At 42.0% G+C, this 19,386-nt stretch overlaps 1 protein-coding gene across 1 annotated transcript in view; it reads left to right on the forward strand.

The window, feature by feature from the left end:
* Positions 1–19,386, forward strand: part of CCBE1 (collagen and calcium binding EGF domains 1) — a gene marked incomplete at its 5' end in the record, with an annotated part of 228,715 nt that overhangs the window by 176,237 nt on the left and 33,092 nt on the right. The window contains 1 exon segment of the mRNA XM_010854822.1: positions 13,049–13,101. Within this exon segment, the coding sequence (XP_010853124.1) occupies positions 13,049–13,101 (53 nt within the window).

The following is a 19,386-nucleotide window of genomic DNA, read 5'->3' on the forward strand; positions in this document are numbered from 1 at the left end:
ATTCTCCAGGCAGGAACACTGGAGTGGGTTGCCATTTCCTTCTCCAATGCATGAAAGTGAAAAGTGAAAGGGAAGTCGCTCAGTCGTGTCCGACTCTTAGCGACCCCATGGACTGCAGCCTACCAGGCTCCTCCGCCCATGGGATTTTCCAGGCAAGAGTACTGGAGTGGGGTGCCATTGCCTTTAAGGAAGTATATACTGATACTGCATTTTTTCAGAAGAAACTGAAGTATAAGTTTATATATAAACTTGTATCAATTCGTGAAAGAGGAATTGGTAGAATCAGGTTTCAAACTCAGTTCTGCCTGACTTCAAAATAGTTGTCCATAACTGTGATACCATTCAGTGTCTCATGTTTTTCTGTTTCCTAATAGTTTGGATTCATTTAGGCCTCTGACACGCCAAGGCCAATACTTCCACTCAGGATCCAAAATTAATGTCCTGGGACAGTTTAGTCTGGACCGGGGGCCAAGTGGCCGAGCATCTCCTGGATTCTGGTTCCAGCAGCACCACCGAGCTGTCTTAGACAACTTGCCTAGCCTATCTGAGTCTCCCAACTCTCCATCACAAGCAGCAGAAGCAGCAGAGCATGTGTTATTTACTCCGGAAAAGGTGAATAACTTCGGCCCCCGGAGGCAATTGATTTGTCATTATTTCATGCAAGAGACATTACTGGGGTCAAACACTTCTCAGTCTCTTCTCATTGCTCCTGGTGGTATTTTAGTTGCTAAGTCGTGTCTGACTCTTGTGACCCCATGGACTGTAGCCTGCCAGGCTCCTCTGTCCATGGGATTTTCCAGGCAAGATGACTGGAATTTCTCCTCCAAGTCCCTAATTTCTTCTCCACCTCTTAATACAGAAAGGGAGGAGGGAAGGAAGCATGAGAGCACACAGGAGGCCAGGAAAGATTTTTTTTTTTTTAAAGAAAAGGGAAGATAAAACCATTACCCGTAACTTGTAAATAGCTTCTTGGATAGTTTTTTCCCCAAGGAAAGGGTTCTGGCCAAGTTCAGTTCAGCCAAAATGTGTGGACCATCTGATCTTTCAGTCAGTGGACTAAGTGCTCAGGGCAAATAAGACTTGATTTCTGCCCTGGAGGAGTTCATGGACAGTCAAAGGAGGCAGACTGTGTTGTGTATGACGATAGAGACATACACGTCCTCCCGTGATTCCCAAAACAGTCTCTACAGAGCGACTTGTCTTGTAGAATCCCAAATGATACCTTGTTGTCATGGATCGTACTTGTTTTTCTGAGGCACAGCCTCTTAAAACTTGCACACACACACAAAGGAAAGTATAATAAATGGCAGGCTCCATAATAGACTCGACACAGGGATGTGGGCGGGCAGCCTCTCCTTTCTGGTTACATGAAGCTTTAGGCATCAAGGAGCTTAAGTGTTTTAAAAATGGGTACACCCTTTAGAGGAGAAATGGATACATGTATTTGTATGGCTGAGTCCCTTTGCTGTCTACCTGAAACTATCACAGCATTGTTAATCGGCTATGTTCCAATATAAAATAAAAAGTAAAAAACAACAAAAAAAAGTTCTAAACAGTGTGAAAAGGCAAGAAAAAAGATAAAAGGCAAAATAAATAAAAAGGTTTCCTTCTCCAGAGGATGTTCCTGACACAGGAATCGAACCCAGTCTCCTGCATTGCAGGCAGATTGTTTACCAGTTGAGCTATGAGGGAAGTCCTGTACCTCGCACCAGGAATATCCATCACTGCACCTTAGATATCCTTATCAAGTTGAGACATGTGTTGGCCCACACATGTTAAACTCCTGAGAACCACCACTTGAGAATTTGTCTAGAGGTTCTTACTGAGCTCTAGGTCCTAAGAGAGCCACATTGCTTCCCTGAGGCTCCTGGACCGTCCTGTAAAACCAACCACTCGTGCCATGTCTGAGAGGCCACCGGAAGTTCTCATTATTTTCCCATGTGTTTGCAAAACATTTCAAGATGCCAGCTCACTCACACCAATGTCTGGAATGATTGGGGACTGATTTCTTAAAACAAGTTCTCCTAATTCATGGTGGTTTTCTTTTTCCTGTGGGGATTGAGGGTATGCAATCTTTTGACCCATATTTTTCTCTGATGAAGAAGTGCTCAGAAATGGACTATTTCATACTGTCATTCATAGTTTTGCCTAAAATGGATTATTCCTTAGAGACAGGATTTTTTTTTTAATCATCCTCAATGGAGTATAAGTTGCATTTGGTAAAAAGACTGCAGTTTTCAGTGGACATTTCAGTGAGTTTTGACAGAGTAGACACCCACGTGACCACAGTGAAGATCCAGGCATTGTCAGCACCCTGAGAGCTAGGGAGGACGTTAAAGATCACCCCAGCCCAACGCCCTTTATTTCCTGGAGTGGGGGGCAGAGACCCGGAGCCAGGGCAGAGGTTTACTCGAGCTCGTCTGTCTACTTTGTCAGCTTCCCCGGCATCATTTCTCTGACTAGTCCTTCTCTTCTCCTCTCTGGCTTGCTTACTCAGCCCAGTTCTTCCAGGAGACCTCCCCAGATCAGGTCCTTGTCATCGACTTGTTTTTATCCAATGCTGTGTTTCACCTGCCCCTGTAAAGGCTGTCACCAGCACACTTCCTCTCTCGCCTCGTCCTTGAGCTGTTAGACCTCACATTCTGGGCAGTTATGTCTAAACTGAATGTCATTAATACCTTCTAGTCTTCCCAAAATTCATGCTATTATAATCTTCTGTATCTAGTTCCTTTCTGATTTAAACTACTTTAGTTAATGATGATCTCATTTTCCAGGCAGCTACACTACAGTCAGTCTCTAGTCTCGGACATCCCGGTTTTTCTTATTCCCCCACATCCAGTGTGTTAGGAAATCCTATAGATTTCTATCTCCGACATTTCTTTAAAATCTGTTCTCATTTTTCATTTCCCATTTCCCTGTTTTAAACCCTCTTAATCTTTTGCCTCAACTATTTCAGTAGCCTTTTTAACTACTTTGTCACAATCTCTCTCTTTTTAATTTATAAATTTTTATGTATTTATTCTGTGGCAGCACTGGATCTTCACTGCTGCATGTGGGCCTTCTCTAGTTGCAGAGAACTAATAGATACTATGGCGATTGCTTGGCTTGGTGTATCATAAGCACTCAACTGTTAGTTGAATGAAATCAAGCTTAGTGCTTCCAGTTCTGAACTCAACTGAAATTTCTGGTGGGACATTGGATCATTGTTTATGTAGTTTGGTATCTTAAACAAATACAGGAGCCCTGCTCTCACCTGTAAATGATCTGGAGGCATCAATCCCGCTTTTGCTGTTGTGAGTTTCTCCCTCCACGGTCTTAGACCTGAAGTAATGTCAGTTGTATTTTGTTTTCCATAAGGGTTTATATGTCTAAGGTATGGAATATATCATATCATGATTAATTAACCTAAGAAAGGATCTCATATCAGGTCCCTTCTGTCTTTCAAAGTCATTACAAGTAAGATCTCTAAGACTTCCTCATTTAATTCCTGAATGACTGACCCCAGGCAGAAATCTGAATCAGCAAATTGTGTTTACATGTTCCTGCACTGAGCTCTGTCTGGAAATGCCTCATTTTCATGGTGAAGTGCAGGAAAGGGGGCTGAGCACCCAGGAAACTCTGCCCACTGTGTGGAAACTAGGATCGTAGCCCTGTCAAAGCAGAGAGTTCTTTAGCTTTGGGTAATTTGCAAGGAAGGTTCAGACATTTGCATTTCATAAGGCTCAAGGGCTCCATGCACAGTTGTTACTGGAGCAGAATGAATGGCTGCATCTTCTCCAGGCACCGCTTAGCTGACTAACCTTGCATTTTAGTAGCCTTTCTTCCATGGCTTTATTTCCTTCAGTTATTTTACTTTCAGGGAGGGAGAGGTGTCCTATGCTCCTATAGTGAAACAAAAAATAATAGCTTAAACAAGATGGAAGTGTGTTGCTCTTGCACAAAACTGTTCAGTCATCCTTAGCTCATGGTGGCTGGATGGCACCGTGCACTCACCTCCTTGTATATTGATCCTCTCATTGCTGAGGCGTGCATTTCATTGCCCAAGATGGCACACCACCACTGGCCACGCTCCCACGTATGAGAAGGCAAAAGGAGAGGGCGTGTGCCCCTTCCACCTAAGGGTGACACCTGGAAGCCGGGCACAGCATGGCTGCTCATATCCCATTGGCCAGGCTTATTCACAAGGCCGTGCCTGAGGGACAAGAAGGTGGGAAATGCCTCCTTCATTCTGGGGGATGAGAAGGTGGGAAATGCCTCCTTCATTCTGGGGGATGAGAAGGTGGGAAATGCCTCCTTCATTCTGGGGGATGAGAAGGTGGGAAATGCCTCCTTCATTCTGGGGGACGAGAAGGTGGGAAATGCCTCCTTTATTCTGGGTGGTTATGTGCCTAGCTATAATGTGGGCTTTTGTAACAACAGGGGGAAAAAAGAGAAAATAGATAAGGAGGAACAGCTAGCTGTATCTGCCTCAGTAATGACTTTCTGAAAATGCAGGGGTTGTGGGTAATACAGTGCTTTTACTAGGGGAAAAAAATAAAGGCAATATTTAGAAACAAGCTTATGGGTTATTTGCCTTTGAGCTCTGGCTCCATCCAGGTTGCTGTTTATTCCACACTGACAGTGAGAAGTTAATTTTTCTCTTCATTTGAAAATATAACTTGTTGTTGTTGCTATGAAAAGTAACGCCTGATAATTGTGGACAACTTAGAAAATACAAGCAAGCAAAATGAAGGCAAGGAAGATGCCTGCAGGTTTGCAGTTGAGGTGTCAGAGAGGTGAGAATTGAGATCCTCAGGCCGAAGTCACCCTTTGAAGAAACAGAGGAGTGTGCTTCTGTTTTGTTACAGTCATTCAGGAATAAGGTCAATATTTTATAATAACTTTAAATGGTATGTAATCTATAAAAATATTGAATCACTGTGTTCTGCATCTGAAACTAATGTGACATGGTAAAACAACTATACTTCAATAAATAAGTTATTATTAAGCAAAGTGAGAGCAGTGAGGGAACAAAGTCTGAACTGCAGGGAAACCCCGGAGTGGGAGGAGAAGGCAGAGGAGCGGTCAGGAAACCTCAGGAGAGCCATGGTAACAGATGACTTGAGTTGCTCCATTTATCATGAATGTTTCAGTGCCTGAAGATAGGATTTTCTTGATGAATGCCACCATAGAATATTACTAATAACCATGTAGGTGTTCCTAGAATGCTTAGAGAGTTAAGAATAGAGTAAAGATGAAATCAATGACTAGGGCTTTGGGTCCTACAGTGTCCCTGCATACAATGAGCCATGTTGCTGTCAGGAATTATTTCCATTTTGCATGCTTTGTCCATGGACAGTGATCCACACAGTAGGACAGTTTACAGCCTTCAGTGCCTCTGAAAATTGGCAACCATAGGAAAAACTGTGAGCAGAGATGCACTGGTTTAAACACATCCTACAAATCCAAAGAATCGGTCCATTAAAATCCTCTCTGAGGCAAGCCTATTAAACCAGTTATTTGAGGTGGAAAAAATAAGAGTGAACATCTTATTAAATAATACACTAAATTCCTGAAGCAATTTCTTAATAAATACTGTATATTGATTCCAGGCGACTTGATCAAAAGCAGTTGGGTTGAAACCTAATTGTTTCAGTTTGTCCAAAATATAACTGCTCAGTTTCTGGGGTAAGCAAGTCCTGCCAGGTGCCTATCTGCTCAAACATGCTCCTGAACGTGACTCCTTACCCATCTTTCAAAACCGCAAGTCTCTCAAAATTCTGTGATATTATTCTGTTTGCCTGGGAGGAGCACTTTCTGGTTAAAAGGCTCAAATCAAGCATGTCTAGTTGGGAGGTGAGTCATTTTATGGACTCTGTTCTCAAGTCATCTGGTGTGAAAGGAATTCTGCTAGCTCCCACAAAGTTGTACAAAGCTCAATAAAAGTTTCCACAAATGAAGAAGGTTAAAAGGAAGACAGGAATGCTTCCTCACCCCAAGGTTTACTAAAAAATCCAGGATGACTTTCAGATGTTCAATTCAGTTCAGTCAGTTGTGTCTGACTCTTTTTGACCCCATGGACTGCAGCATGCCAGGCTTCCCTGTCCATCACCAACTCCTGGAGCCTGCTCAAACTCATGTCCATCAGGTCGGTGATGCCATCCCACCATCTCATCCTCTGTCATCCCCTTCTCCTCCTGCCTTCAATCTTTCCCAGCATCAGAGTCTTTTCCAGTGAGTCAGTTCTTCCCATCAGGTGGCCAAAGTACTGGAGCTTCCGCATCAGTCCTTCCAATGAATATTCAGGACTGATTTCCTTTAGGATTGACTGGTTTGATCTCCTTGCAGACCAAGGGACTCTCAAGAGTCTTCTCCAACACCACAGTTCAAAAGCATCAATTCTTTGGTGCTCAGCTTTCTTTATAGTCCAACTCTCGTGTCTGTACGTGACTACTGGAAAAACCATAGCTTTGACTAGTTGGACCTTTGTTGGCAAAGTAATGTCTCTGCTTTTTAATATGCTGTCTAGGTTGCTCATAGCTTTTCTTCCAAGGAGCAAGTGTCTTTTAATTTCAAGGCTGCAGTCACCATCTGCAGTGATTTTGGAGCCCAAGAAAATAAAGTCTGTCACTGTTTCCATTGTTTTAGATGCTCAGGCCTTTAATACTGTCCCAAGGGATTCATGTTCTGTGTTCTTCCTGGCAGAAGTTTCTCGTGAACTCCCTGCTCAGGCATACCACAGTTCGGTTGGGCTGGTAAGAATACATGATGCACATTGGCTCTGCACTGTCTCTGTCTCATCTGTCTTCACTTAGGACTGACTAGTTGAAGACGTGAGGAGGCCACCATCCATCTGCCTTTAGACAACATCACCAAGAGAGCTTCATTGTCTTGGAATGAAATATTAAATTGAAAGTCATCATTTTTTAAAATTTGTTATTGATTTACAATGTTGTATTAGTTTCAAGTGTACAGCGAAGTGATTCAGTTATACATATATCTGTTCTTTTACAAATTCTTTCCCCTAAATTATTACAGAATGTTGAGCAGATTTCACCGTGCTGTGCAGCAGGTCCTTACTGGTTACCTGTTTCAAATATGGTAGTGTGTGTCAGTCAGCCCCAGACCCTCACTGTAGCCCTCTCTTCCCATCCCACCTTTCTCCTTTGGTAACCATAAGTTTGTTGTCTATGTCTGTGGGTCTGTTTCTGTTTTGTAAATAAGTTCATTTGTATAATTTTTTTTAGATTCCACACATAAGCAATATCATATGACATTTGTCTTTGATTTACTTCATTCAGTATAACGATCTCCAGGTCCATGCATGTTGTTGCAAATGGCATTATTTCATCCTTTTTTAGTGGCCGAGTAACATTCCATTGTATTTATGTACCATATCTTCTTTGTTCATCTGTCACCAGAGATTTAAGTTGCCTCCATGCCTTGGCTATTGTAAACAGTGCTGCAGTGAGCATTGGACTGCATGTATCCTAAAGGGCTCTTTGAAAAGCATTTGAGACCTGTGTGTGCCTGGGCAGGGTCATCTACCCAGGAGTGGGTTAGATGCTGCTTGGTTCTCTGATTTTGTGTCCTAGTCTTGAACTTCTTGGATATAGTTTTCCAAAAGAATATACCTTCTCCCTCTTGCCCAGTAGGCAAGGGTATCAGGCTAACTTCTTGTGTTTGGGGTAGGAACAGGAAGTCTAACTTCTCACCAGACTTGCAGGTCATCTTGCTGTCTTCTGGCCTCCGCTTTCCCCAGTAACTGGGATCTCCAGTTTTGATGGCTTATCGCAGCCATCAAAGGTTTTGAGGTTCTGCAGCCTGGGTTGGCTGCCTCTCCATGATCACCTCCTCTGGAGACACTTAGGTTTCATGTTACTTCACTCTGCAAAATTACTTCCCATCCTTCCATCCAAGGGCCGTGTTTATGTTCAGTTGACCCTTGAACAACATGAGTCTGAGCTATACAGATCCACTCAATACACAGATTTTTTTTTCAGTAAGTATATAGTCGACACTCCGTATCTATGGGTGGATATGGAGTGCCAGCTGTATTCATTGTACTCTGCTGTTTTATGTAAGGGACTAGAGCCTCTGGGGACGTTGGTATGTGAAGGCTCCTGGAACCAATCCCCTGCAGTTACCAAGCAATGACTAGATTCTGTTCTGAAGTTAGACAGTTCTCCTAAATCCATGGGACATGCGTTTGCATTTTATTTCTTGTTCTCAGGGTTATTTGGGGCTAACTTGTAAAAGAAGATGACCAAAATGTTACTTTTCTATCATTTTGAAATCAGAAGTTCCTCTCCCTCCCTTCCCTTCCCCTTCTCTCTTGGTTTTGGAAGCAATAGCATCTGCCATTGATTAAGAAGTGGAAGAAAGTGATGAGTTAAAAGAGGAAGGCATCTGGGAAGAGCTGCCTTTGCTGTTTTCCTGCTGTGTTCATAAAGCTGTGACTTAGAACACTCTTCTGACCCCAAACCAGGCCTTGTGGTAGGCACCTTTCTTATCTGTAATCCTTGCATTAATTCCATAAAGCAGATTTTATTGTTCTTGTTTTATCTGTGAAGAATCTGAAGCTCAAAAATGAGCTTAAGAAATGAGCTTAAGAGTTTAAGAAATGAGCCCTAAGGTCACACCCCTTGCTCTTTCAAGGTCAGAACCAGAATTGTAAACCAGGCTTGCTTGACTCCAAAGCTATGTCTCCATCCAGCTCAGCACTAATACTCTAAAAAGTACAGTTCTTTTATGTTTTAAAAATCCTGATATATCTGGTCTAAGCCCTTTTGCAAAGAAAACCCCTAGTAAATCTTGGAAAGATTTACTGTTTCACTGGAGCAAGTATTGAAATACACCTTACCTACTAGCCCTGTAATTCTGCAGGCAGTGGCTTTTAAAACATTTCTTTTCTAGACTCTGGTAACACACAGCAGACAGCTGGATGATGAGATCTCTGTTATCTTCATTTTCCTGATTTAGTTTTTCCTTCCAAAAGCTTTCACGCACACTTGGTTGGTGGAATATATTTCTGACTGCACTATTTTTATTTATGAATTTTTTATGTGTGTTAATACTCAGGGGTACCCAGGGGAAGCCTCCACAGACTTTCCCGATTACCAGATGTCGCCCTTTCTACGTAACAACCGTCTAATCACCACTTCCTCTTGCCAAGAAATGAGAAAAGCATTTTTACATTTGGAAAACCACACTAGGACACGTGAAGCGTATTAAGAAGGACTGTTTCCCCTGACTCCACATGCACTTTTCCTGTCTGGGTTTGTTTTTCTAAAAGATAAAAACCACACAGCCATGTATGCAGTACAGTTAGATCTGAGAAGTGTCTGCGCTTGCACAAGGAGGTTTCAGTTTGGCCAGCGCAACTTCATCATTACCTGAGTTGTGTTGTAAGTAATCTCTGAAATGGTATAACATGTGTGGCCAGTGTTTATCTTGTTATGCTTTGGACTCTTTCATTGTTTAAGTGGTGACTCATGATTTATGGCTGTTTAACATGCAAAATAATGCTGTATTCCCAGGAGCTCTGGGAAAACAGGCGGGTTCAGTGGAGTCTCAGAGCGCTTTCCCTCGAGCAGGAAGAGGGTGTTAGTTAGGCAGTTAAGAAAAAGCAGCCAAGGGGAACTTAGCTCTTCATTGAGCAGGTATTTAAATGAAGTGGTCCATCCTGAAGCTCAGATTTTCTGACAGAGCTCCGTAGCCTTTGGAAAGCATATCAAATCCGTATGTTGTTTAATTTCACAAAAAAGCAAATGACAGGTGACCTTGGGCTCCACTGTGTGGATGGTCCCAAGCCCTTGAAGTGCTCAGAAAGGTTAGAGGGCCCCAGTTTAATGTCTTGGATGTAGAAGAAGAGATTATAAGGATTTCATTCATTTGTATGAAGTTTAAAATGCTATAGAACATCTCAGAGGCAATACCTTAGATGTGCCATTTAAGTAGAAACAGACAGACAGAACTGTATCTTTAAATGTGATGTTATACTTGACGTATCAAAAACACATGCTTTGCCCCTGTATGTGACTTTCTCATGAATCACTCAAGTTTCGAATCATCTGGTACACTGCTCTTCCTCTGATGGCTTTCTTTAGGGCAGCCTCAAGGAGTACAGTCAGTAATAACCGTGAGATTTTCTGTTAAACTAGTGTTCTTTTTGGTTGTTAGGATCTTGGACTTTTTAAACCATGGAAAACTAGGTAGTTTAGTTCATAGATTGTAAAGGTAGGTCTTAATACCTCTGTTACAAATAAAATAATCATGAATTGATATCCCATGGACTTCTCTTGTCAAGTAAAGTTATAATTCCATTGGAGATATTAGGAAATTATGTCTAATGAGAAGACTCTAGACATTGCCACAGATCATCTGTATCAGTAAATGACATACACATATGTATTTCTTTTTAACATAAAATATGTTGATGAGAGATTCAAAATAATCTTTATTGAGTGGACCAGTACAGGCAGGCAGATGTACCATTTGTTGGGAGATGGGGTTGGGCTCAGCTGTCTCACTCAAGTCTGCTTTGGGAGTATCCCAGATGTCACTGCTTTTATAACGGAAGCCCACTTCTTTTGCTTTTGAAATAGGATTATCTGCGGAATCTGGGCTGCACGTGAGATGTTGCGAGGAGGAATGAGGTGATATTGTGACCCAGTTAGGCATCAGAATGTTCTCTTAGTAGGTGTGATGTTTATAAATTGTATAAAATAGTTAATAAAAATCTTGTAAACTTTTAAAGCTTGGAGAAGAGATTGCCTAAGCTTCTCCTATGGGTGGTCATTCCCCTAGCAGACCAGTTCACAAAAATGGATCTTACCAGTAAGATTACACTGACTTGTAAAAGTGGAAAATAATGCTGTTATTTTTTACTAAGATGGGATGGAAAAAAATACATTTGAGTCTGTCACATTCTTCTAAAGAGACACAGGGCCTTGTCTAACCTGGTTGAAGGTTTTGACCATTTGATGAAAATGAGAACTTGCTTTGGAATCTAGGTAATGCCTAATTTTCCAAATCAGTGGTCTGCGCCCCTGGTTCATACATACAGATGGCATGTCAGCACAGGTTCCATGATGAGTTGCGGGTGATCCAACTCCCAGCTGGTGAAGCGTCTGTAATGTTTTCCCTTTCTGTTCCACCTGGAAGGCATGCTATGCTATGCTAAGTTGCTTCAGTCGTGTCCGACTCTGTGTGACCCCATAGACAACAGCCCACCAGGCTCCCCATCCCTGGGATTCTCCAGGCAAGAACCCTGGAGTGGGTTGCCATTTCCTTCTCCAATGCATGAAAGTGAAAAGTCAAAGTGAAGTTGCTCAGTCGTGTCCAACTCTTAGCGACCCCATGGACTGCAGCCTACCAGGCTCCTCCATCCATGGGATTTTCCAGGCAAGAGTACTGGAGTGGGGTGCCATTGCCTTCTCCACTGGAAGGCATATCCAGATGCAAATGAGGGAGAATGACATTGTGATAAGAATAACCTTGAATCTGATTTATGGCTACAAAGAGTTTTTTCATGGTAGTTTAACCATTATAGTCAACTCAAAATATCTCGGTGCGTTCTTGAGATTGGCGGACTCATAGGACTCTCAATGATTCTTGGACTCTGAATTAACATACGTTGAGTTGGAAGTGGTAAAGGGGAGCATACTTAGAAAGCAGCTGGGAGAGAAGGGAAGGGAAAAGATGGAGGCTGGAGACATGGAGAGCTGAGATTTCCTACTTTTTCATTCATTGCAAGTATATTTTCCTTTATGTCATTGATCATAGTTGCATGTTTGTGTCTAATAATTCCACCCTCTGGGTTGTCTTAAAACTGGCACCATTGATTGTCTTTTTCCTTGAGAATGGGTCACATTTATACATGTTATGTTATTGAGACCCTGCATCCTGATATGCTAGTCCAAAGAGTATTGATATTTTTCTTTTAGCAGTTAACTAGAATAAGTGACCACTATTTGGCCTGTAGAAGCGGCAGCTCAAGTATTCCTTCAGCCCCTTCTGTCTTCAGCTGAGGTCTGGGTCTGCTTCTCACGCACATGGATGGAAGAGTTACCAGAGACTTGGATAGAGTTCATACACAGAATTCAGGGCTCTCCTTTCCGGGATCCCTTCTCAAATTCTCATGACTCTGGATGCCAAGTCTTTGTCCTCTGTTTGATCAGGCCAGAAAAATACTGCAAGTTTTGTGTTTTTTTCTCAGACTTTTAGCTTCCATGTGGCATCTGTGATCTGCATACAGGATAAAGCCCTGAAAAGCAGGGAAATTACCCTCTGTCAGTTCCTTGTTGGAAATTTCAGCTCACCTCCTAAATCTGTCTGCTTTTATTTACTCTCCAGAATCATCAGGTAGTTGTTGGCTTCTGATTGCTCCATAGTTTTCAGTTGTTATCTGCAGAGGAGGTTGGTCTGTTAGGAGGTCACAGTTCCATACCAGAGATGTGATCTCACCACTGGAGATTGCATTTTGAACTGACAGCACCACTTCTAGGGCAGAGATGTACATCTCAGATGTTTATATTAGTAAATGCCTGTCAGCTGCTGTTAAAATTCAGATAATTGGGAATTCTTTGGATACCTTATGTGGTCCACGTCTTTAAAAAAGGGAGGGTTGCACTCAAATAACAGAATGCTTGGGCTCCAGTCCCAGGCTCGATAGTAACTAGCTGCCTAACTATAATAATTATCAATCACTGTGTTATGATTATTCTACTATTATAACCAGCTAATTATTAGCAAGTCATGTGAACCCTTGTCCTATAGGATGATGTCCTATAACACACTAATCATCTAATATAAATTTCTTGAAGTCTCAGAGTTAATTCACTTCATAGGATGCAAAGGATTAATGCCATATATTAGGTGGGGAAGAGGTGTGGTCATATGGTACTGATAAAATTGTTTCCTTTTATATCAGACTCCGTCTACTCTGATTTTCCTTTATGCCTCAGTTCATCCTAGGCACAAGTTATTTCATTCAAAACCACTAACTGAAAAGAATATTTTTAATCTAACAGATCACATTTAGAATGTGTTTTTGTTTCTCTCTTAGGAAGAAGTGCTGCAAGGGGTATAAGTTTGTCCTTGGACAGTGCATCCCAGAAGGTATGTGCTAAAAGTCATTGCGTCTTCTCACCTGGTTTATGACTATCACCAGAGGTCTATGAAGTTCAGATGTACTGCACATGACGTATGTGTTATCTGTGCATGCATGTGTAATTTCTCTCTGTTTTTTGGCTTTAAATTCTTCTAATGCCAATTTGATCGTACATGGCAGGCTCTAGCTAAAGCATTACCCAGAATATACACACATACTGAGTAATTCTTATATTTCAGGTTTTGTGTTGTAGAGACTAATTCCCTACATGGCATTTCATGCACAGTTAGAACACACCCATTCTTCCCAACCTCTCTACCTGCTTTCCAGCAGCTAAACTTGAAGCCCCTTCACATAATCATCAGCAAACCCTGCTCAGCCCAGCACTGGAGAGACACAGTGATGTCAGATGGGCCCCAAGCCCTTAAGATGCACACCCTCATGCTGGGTTGTGGATGGCGTGGAAACAGAGATGCCTGGGGTTTAGTCATGCTTCCACATTGCCATATCCATCTGGGCAGCTGTAACAAAAATACCTCAGACTGTGCAGAGACTGGGAAGTCCAAGACAAGGCACTGCAAAAGCCCAGTGTCTGGTGAACCCCCTAGTTCATACACAGCCATCTTCTTCGTGTGTCTTCACATGATGGAAGGGCCAAGGGAATGCTCTCGAGTCTTTCTTCTAAGGGCACTAATCCCACTTATGAGGGCATCACCCTTCTGATATAATAATCTCCCAAATGCCTGTACCTCCTAATATACCTTGACATCATGGAATTAGGATTTCAACATGAATTTCAAGAGGACACAAACATTCAGTCCATAATACACATCCTGCTAGCCATGACCTTGGGCATATGACTTTCTAAAACTTAAGTTTTTGCAGAAAATGCTAATTCTTGACTTGTGGTGGTTTTAAGAGTATTACCACATGTAAACTATTTGGAACAGAGGCTGACTCGGTGCTTGATAAATTGTGGTTGCTGCTATCACTGATAACTGCAATATGCATAATAGAGACATATATATTGCAGGGGGGGGGGAGGTGCACATAGCCCCAAAGACCAGGATGGTCACAGGTGGTCTCAAGAAGGAGAGGAGATTGGAGTTAGGTTATGAGGAAGGCAGGACTTGGACAAGTAGGAGAAAGAATTGCAAAGGATTCCAGGCAGAACGCTGACATGGAAAACACTAAGAACTGTGGGGAGAGCCTGTGATTAGTTTGCCAGCACTGGGCTGGGCTGGGGACAGGTGATGTGAAATGGTTTGCTTCATTGTTGGCCAAGAATCCAGGTCGCTTTAGAGGACTTGGAGCCCAGCCAAGCTAATTACATTGCATTATCTCATAGGGAGCAATTTCTTTATCAGTTAGAGTTCAATGAATCCTTCTTGTTTATTGCCCTGTTTTGCAGAAGAGTTCATTAAACCATAGCTGCTGACTCTGAGAAAGCTGCTTTGGGAAGGTTTGTTAGGAAATTTCTTCATGTATTTTGGTTTATGTAGGTCTCTCCAAGACAGAAATTCTCACTGCCAGCTAGTTTTGTCAGAGCTTGGTGGGGGAAAAAAACCACAAAAGTCAAAATAATTGGGTTCTTTTATAAGCAGCTTCTCTCTGTCACCAGCTGAGTCCTTTATATTTCAATTTGGTAGATATGGAAAGAAAATTAAGTCTTGGCCCATCAGTTTGAGATCTCAGTTAGAGACCTTGCCCAACCTGATGAAAAACACATTACATGGATACCACACGCTTCGAGTTTCTTTAAAGAATAGGTGTCATGGTTTCTAACATCTAAGCCTAAAACCAGTCTCCCTCACTCTACAGTAAGACATTATCAGCACCCAGGATTAATTTAATTTAGAACTGAGTATTTCCAGGAAAAGTTGTCCAAGTGCTGAAAGTTGCTTTGCCACAACTAGCTCTCTGTTCCATCGCTTTTCACTGGAACATTTTTTAAAGTTGATTTATTTTCCTCTGTGGGAATAAGTCAGTGTGTGTCTGTTTGTGTTTATCACTAAAGAAATCTTTAATCATAAAGGTTTCTGTTTCCAAAGAATGCGAAGTGTAGGATTTCAGAAGAGATGGTGTATTAGTCACGATTCTCCAAAGAAACAGAGAGATTTATTTTAAGGAATTGGCTCATGAGATTATAGAGGCATGCAAGTCCAAAATCTGCAGACTAGACCAGCAGGCTGGAGGTCTAGGGAAGAGTTACAGTTTGAGTCTGAAGGCCAGCTGCTGGCAGAAGTCCCTCTCTATCAATGGAGGGCCATCGTTTTTTTAATTTAGGCCTTCAGTTGATTGGATGAGACCCACCCACAGTAGGGGCAATCTGCTTTACTCAACATCTACTGATTTAAATGTTAATCTCATTAAAAAAAAAAAAACTCCACAGAGACTTATAGAAAAATGACCAGATATTTGGGCACTGTGGCCTAGCCAGATTAACACTTAAAATTAGCCATCACAGATAGTAAAAGCAGACTAGAATTTCTAAACAAATATTCTAGGGAGGAGAAACTGCAATTTTAAAAGTGCCGTTGCCTCATATTTGTTTAAGTTTCAGCAGCTTGTGTCTGTGGGCCAAATGTGGCCCACCACTTGTGTTTGTAAATAAAGCTTTATTGAAACACAGACATACCCGTGTACTTAAATATCGTCTATGGCTACCTTTGCCCTACAACAGCAGAGTTGAGTAGCTGCAACAAAGGCCTGCCTGCAAAACCAAAAGTATTATCTGGCCCCTTTACAGAAAAATTTTGCCAACCCCTGCTATAAGTGTTTTCTACATCGGCCAGATGATAGGCTAATCAAACTTGTTCTGGTTCAACAATTAATTGAGCACAAACTGTAGGAAGAAAATAGTGCTGGTTACTCCAGGGAAGACAGTCCCTGTCAGATATCCAGACAATCATAATAGTAGCAAAAGAAGCTAAAGAACAGGTAAAGCTTTTACTTACTGCATTGCCCAATTTAATCTTCCTTAAAGCAGCATGAAGCTGGTCTTAACATTATCCCTGTTTTGCAGGTAAGGAAGTTGAGGCTTAAAGACCTCAGGATCACAGAGAGGGTGGCAGGTGGGGAGGGTTGGCTCCAGACCTTGTGCTTCTCCTCACCCTGCAGCGTGCCTTCTAAAATAGAGCCCTGCACACAGCGGGCCCCCAGCAGATATGGCAGAGCAGATCCAGTCTTGTGTGATCGGTTATACAGACACTAGACTCTGTGGAGGACTTCAAGAAGTCTTCTTGAAGAAGTGACATTTGAACTCGATAGGGTAGGCACAGTAATGAAATGCTGAGAGTAAGAGCAGAGGGTTGATTGGACATTATAGAGGCTGAAAACAGAATACACAAAAGTGTCAGGGTAAGAAGATGAAAGTGAAAGAGGAGAGTGAAAAAGTGGTGTGATAACTCAACATTCAGAAAACTAAGATCATGGCATCTGGTCCCATCGGTTCATGGCAAATAGATGGGGAAACAATGGAAACAGTGACAGGCTTTATTTTTTGTGGCTCCAAAATCACTGCAGATGGTGACTGCAGCCATGGTATTAAAAGATGCTTACTCCTTGAGAGGAAAGTTATGACCAACCTAGACATCATATTAAAAAGCAGAGACATTACTTTGCCAACAAAGGCCCGGCTAGTCAAGGCCATGGTTTTTCCAGTGGTCATGTACAGATGTGAGAGTTGGACTATAAAGAAAGCTGAGCACTGAAGAATTGATGCTTTTGAACTGTGGTGTTGGAGAAGACTCTTGAGAGTCCCATGGACTGCAAGGAGATCCAACTAGTCAATCCTAAAGGAAATCAGTCCTGAATATTCACTGGAAGGACTGATGCCAAAGCCAAAGCTCCAGTACTTTGGCCACCTGATGGGAAGAACTGACTCACTGGAAAAGACCCTGATGCTGGGAAAGATTGAGGGCAGGAGAAGAAGGGGACAACAGAGGATGAGATGGTTGGATGGCGTCACTGACTCAATGGACATAAGTTTGAGTAAACTCTGGGACTTGGTGATGGACAGGGAAGCTGGGCATGCTGCAGTCCATGGCGTCACAAAGAGCTGGACACAACTGAGCAACTGAACTGAAGAAACCATGGGTGTGATAAGGGATGATGAGGAAGAGAATATATTCCTTATTGAAGCATAAGGAATTCATAAATGAGTCTTAAGGTTGAAAGTGTTGGTCTCGGGGATAGAATACCAGACTTCAAATGCAAGAGTGAGCCATTTATATGTAATGTTAGTGAGCATAGTTTACAGGCTTTTTGAGCTAGGTGCTGACACAGCTGACACACACAGAGCTATGCTTTCAGAATAGTACAGGCCTGGTGCTGTTACACAGAATGGATTTAAGGGGGAAGAGTCTTGAGGATTTACAAGGGAGGTTCTGAAGATCGGAGAAGGGTAACAAGAGAAACAGAACCAGTGAAAATAGAGAAATCGTAGCAATAAAGCTACATGGCAGAAAGCTGGTAGTTGCTGGAAAACCAGCATTAAAAAGGGAAAGTTGAATAAATTCACTAATCTTGCCACCTCCAGAAATCCTGCAAAATAGGTCAGGGGAAAGGTGTATCGTGGAGACCAGGGGGTTCACAAAAGACACATAAACCCAGAAATATGAAGGATGAGGAGAGAACAGCAACACAGTTTTGGAACCTGAAGAGCAGAGAGGCTGTAGCGCAGGCCAAGCTGAATCCTTAACCAGCATCTAGGCAAACCAAGGAACAACCCAACCGACACCGAAACAAATAGCAGTCAGAGAAGCTAAAAGTTTCCTGAAACAGAGGTCCCAGAAAGTGGAAAATTATGTCAGAGCAGGAAAATTGACTGAAAATCTGTTTAAGAAGAACTCAGACTCCCAGAACTTGTCTTCCATTCCACTGAGATGAAATATTGCCCCTTCCAAGACCAGCAAAAGACCAGAGATGCTGATAATTTTGAGAGGGTACCCAGAAGGTCCTGGGACTGCAGGGTACCAGTCAGAGATGGAGGCAGGGCTCTGATGCTGAAAATGGAAGGGTTTATTTAGTAAAGGATTGCTTACACGTTAAATGTTGAAACCCTCAGCCTTCTTCTCCCCATGAGTTCCAAGATCAGGATTTACTTATCAGGTAAGGACTTGGAAATGTCTCTCTGGACATTCTGAAAAACGCAGGGGAAAGTCCTAAAGAAACTAACATTGAAATGTACCAGCCAAATCATTTAAATGAAGCCCAGTGTTTACAAAATCTGCTGCATGCACAAAGCTTCTGCTTGGCCAATTTTGTAGTCTTCTATTTAGCTAGTTTTGTAGCTTCACTTCCATTTAGCTATAACTTTTTTTTTTTTTCAGTTATTCTATTTAACCATGAATCAGTTACAGCAGATGTCCAAACAGGATCACCACTCATTGGAGGAAAATCTACAATAAGAAACATACAGTGGCGGGGGTTGGGGGGAGTCTTAGAGAAAACACCACGCAGAAAGAAAAAGACTTCAAAGTAACTACAGTTTATATGTCATTGAGATACAAAAAGGGTATAGCGTCCGTGGGACTAGAACATGGTGTTATTAAAAAGGAACATTGAAAGAAGAGATAGAGAATTCTCAGAGATTAAAAACCTGATAAAACGAGAACGGGTGAGGGCTTAGGAGATGAGATAGAGCCTGAAGAAAAAACAGATCGAGGGAATACAAAATAGTAAAAGACAAACTGTGAGAATATTAGAGGACCAGTTCAGGGCATCCAACATCCAAATGATTGAGTTCCACATAGAACAGAGGAAGAAGGGAGAAATCATTAAAGAGTAAATCAAGAAAAATTCTCTAGAATTGAAGGACAGGAATTTCTAGATTTAAAAACACCTGCCAAAAATTGAAGCCGTTCCACATAAAGACATCATTGTGAGATATGAACACCCCGGAGCAAAAAGAAAATACTAACTAAAGGAGAAAAAAATGAGATTCATTCAAAAGATCAAGAATTAGAATCTCACAGGATATAACAGCCTGTCTGAAAGCTAGATGACAATGGAGCGTTTCCTTCAAAATTCTGAGGTAGTTTTCCAAGCCTAGAATTGTATACAGACTAGCTATAAGGGTTGAAAAAAAGGCATTTTTAGGCACACATGATTTCAAAACATCATGAAAAACACTGGGCTGGAGGAAGCATAAGCTGGAATCAAGATTGCCAGGAGAAATCTCAATAATCTCAGATATGCAGATGACACCACCCTTATGGCAGAAAGGGAAGAAGAACTAAAGAGCCTCTTGATGAAAGTGAAAGAAGAGAGTGAAAAAGTTGGCTTAAAGC

Source organism: Bison bison, unplaced genomic scaffold (assembly GCF_000754665.1).
Source record: "Bison bison bison isolate TAMUID 2011002044 unplaced genomic scaffold, Bison_UMD1.0 scf7180017864349, whole genome shotgun sequence".
Taxonomy (NCBI): Eukaryota; Metazoa; Chordata; class Mammalia; order Artiodactyla; family Bovidae; genus Bison; species Bison bison.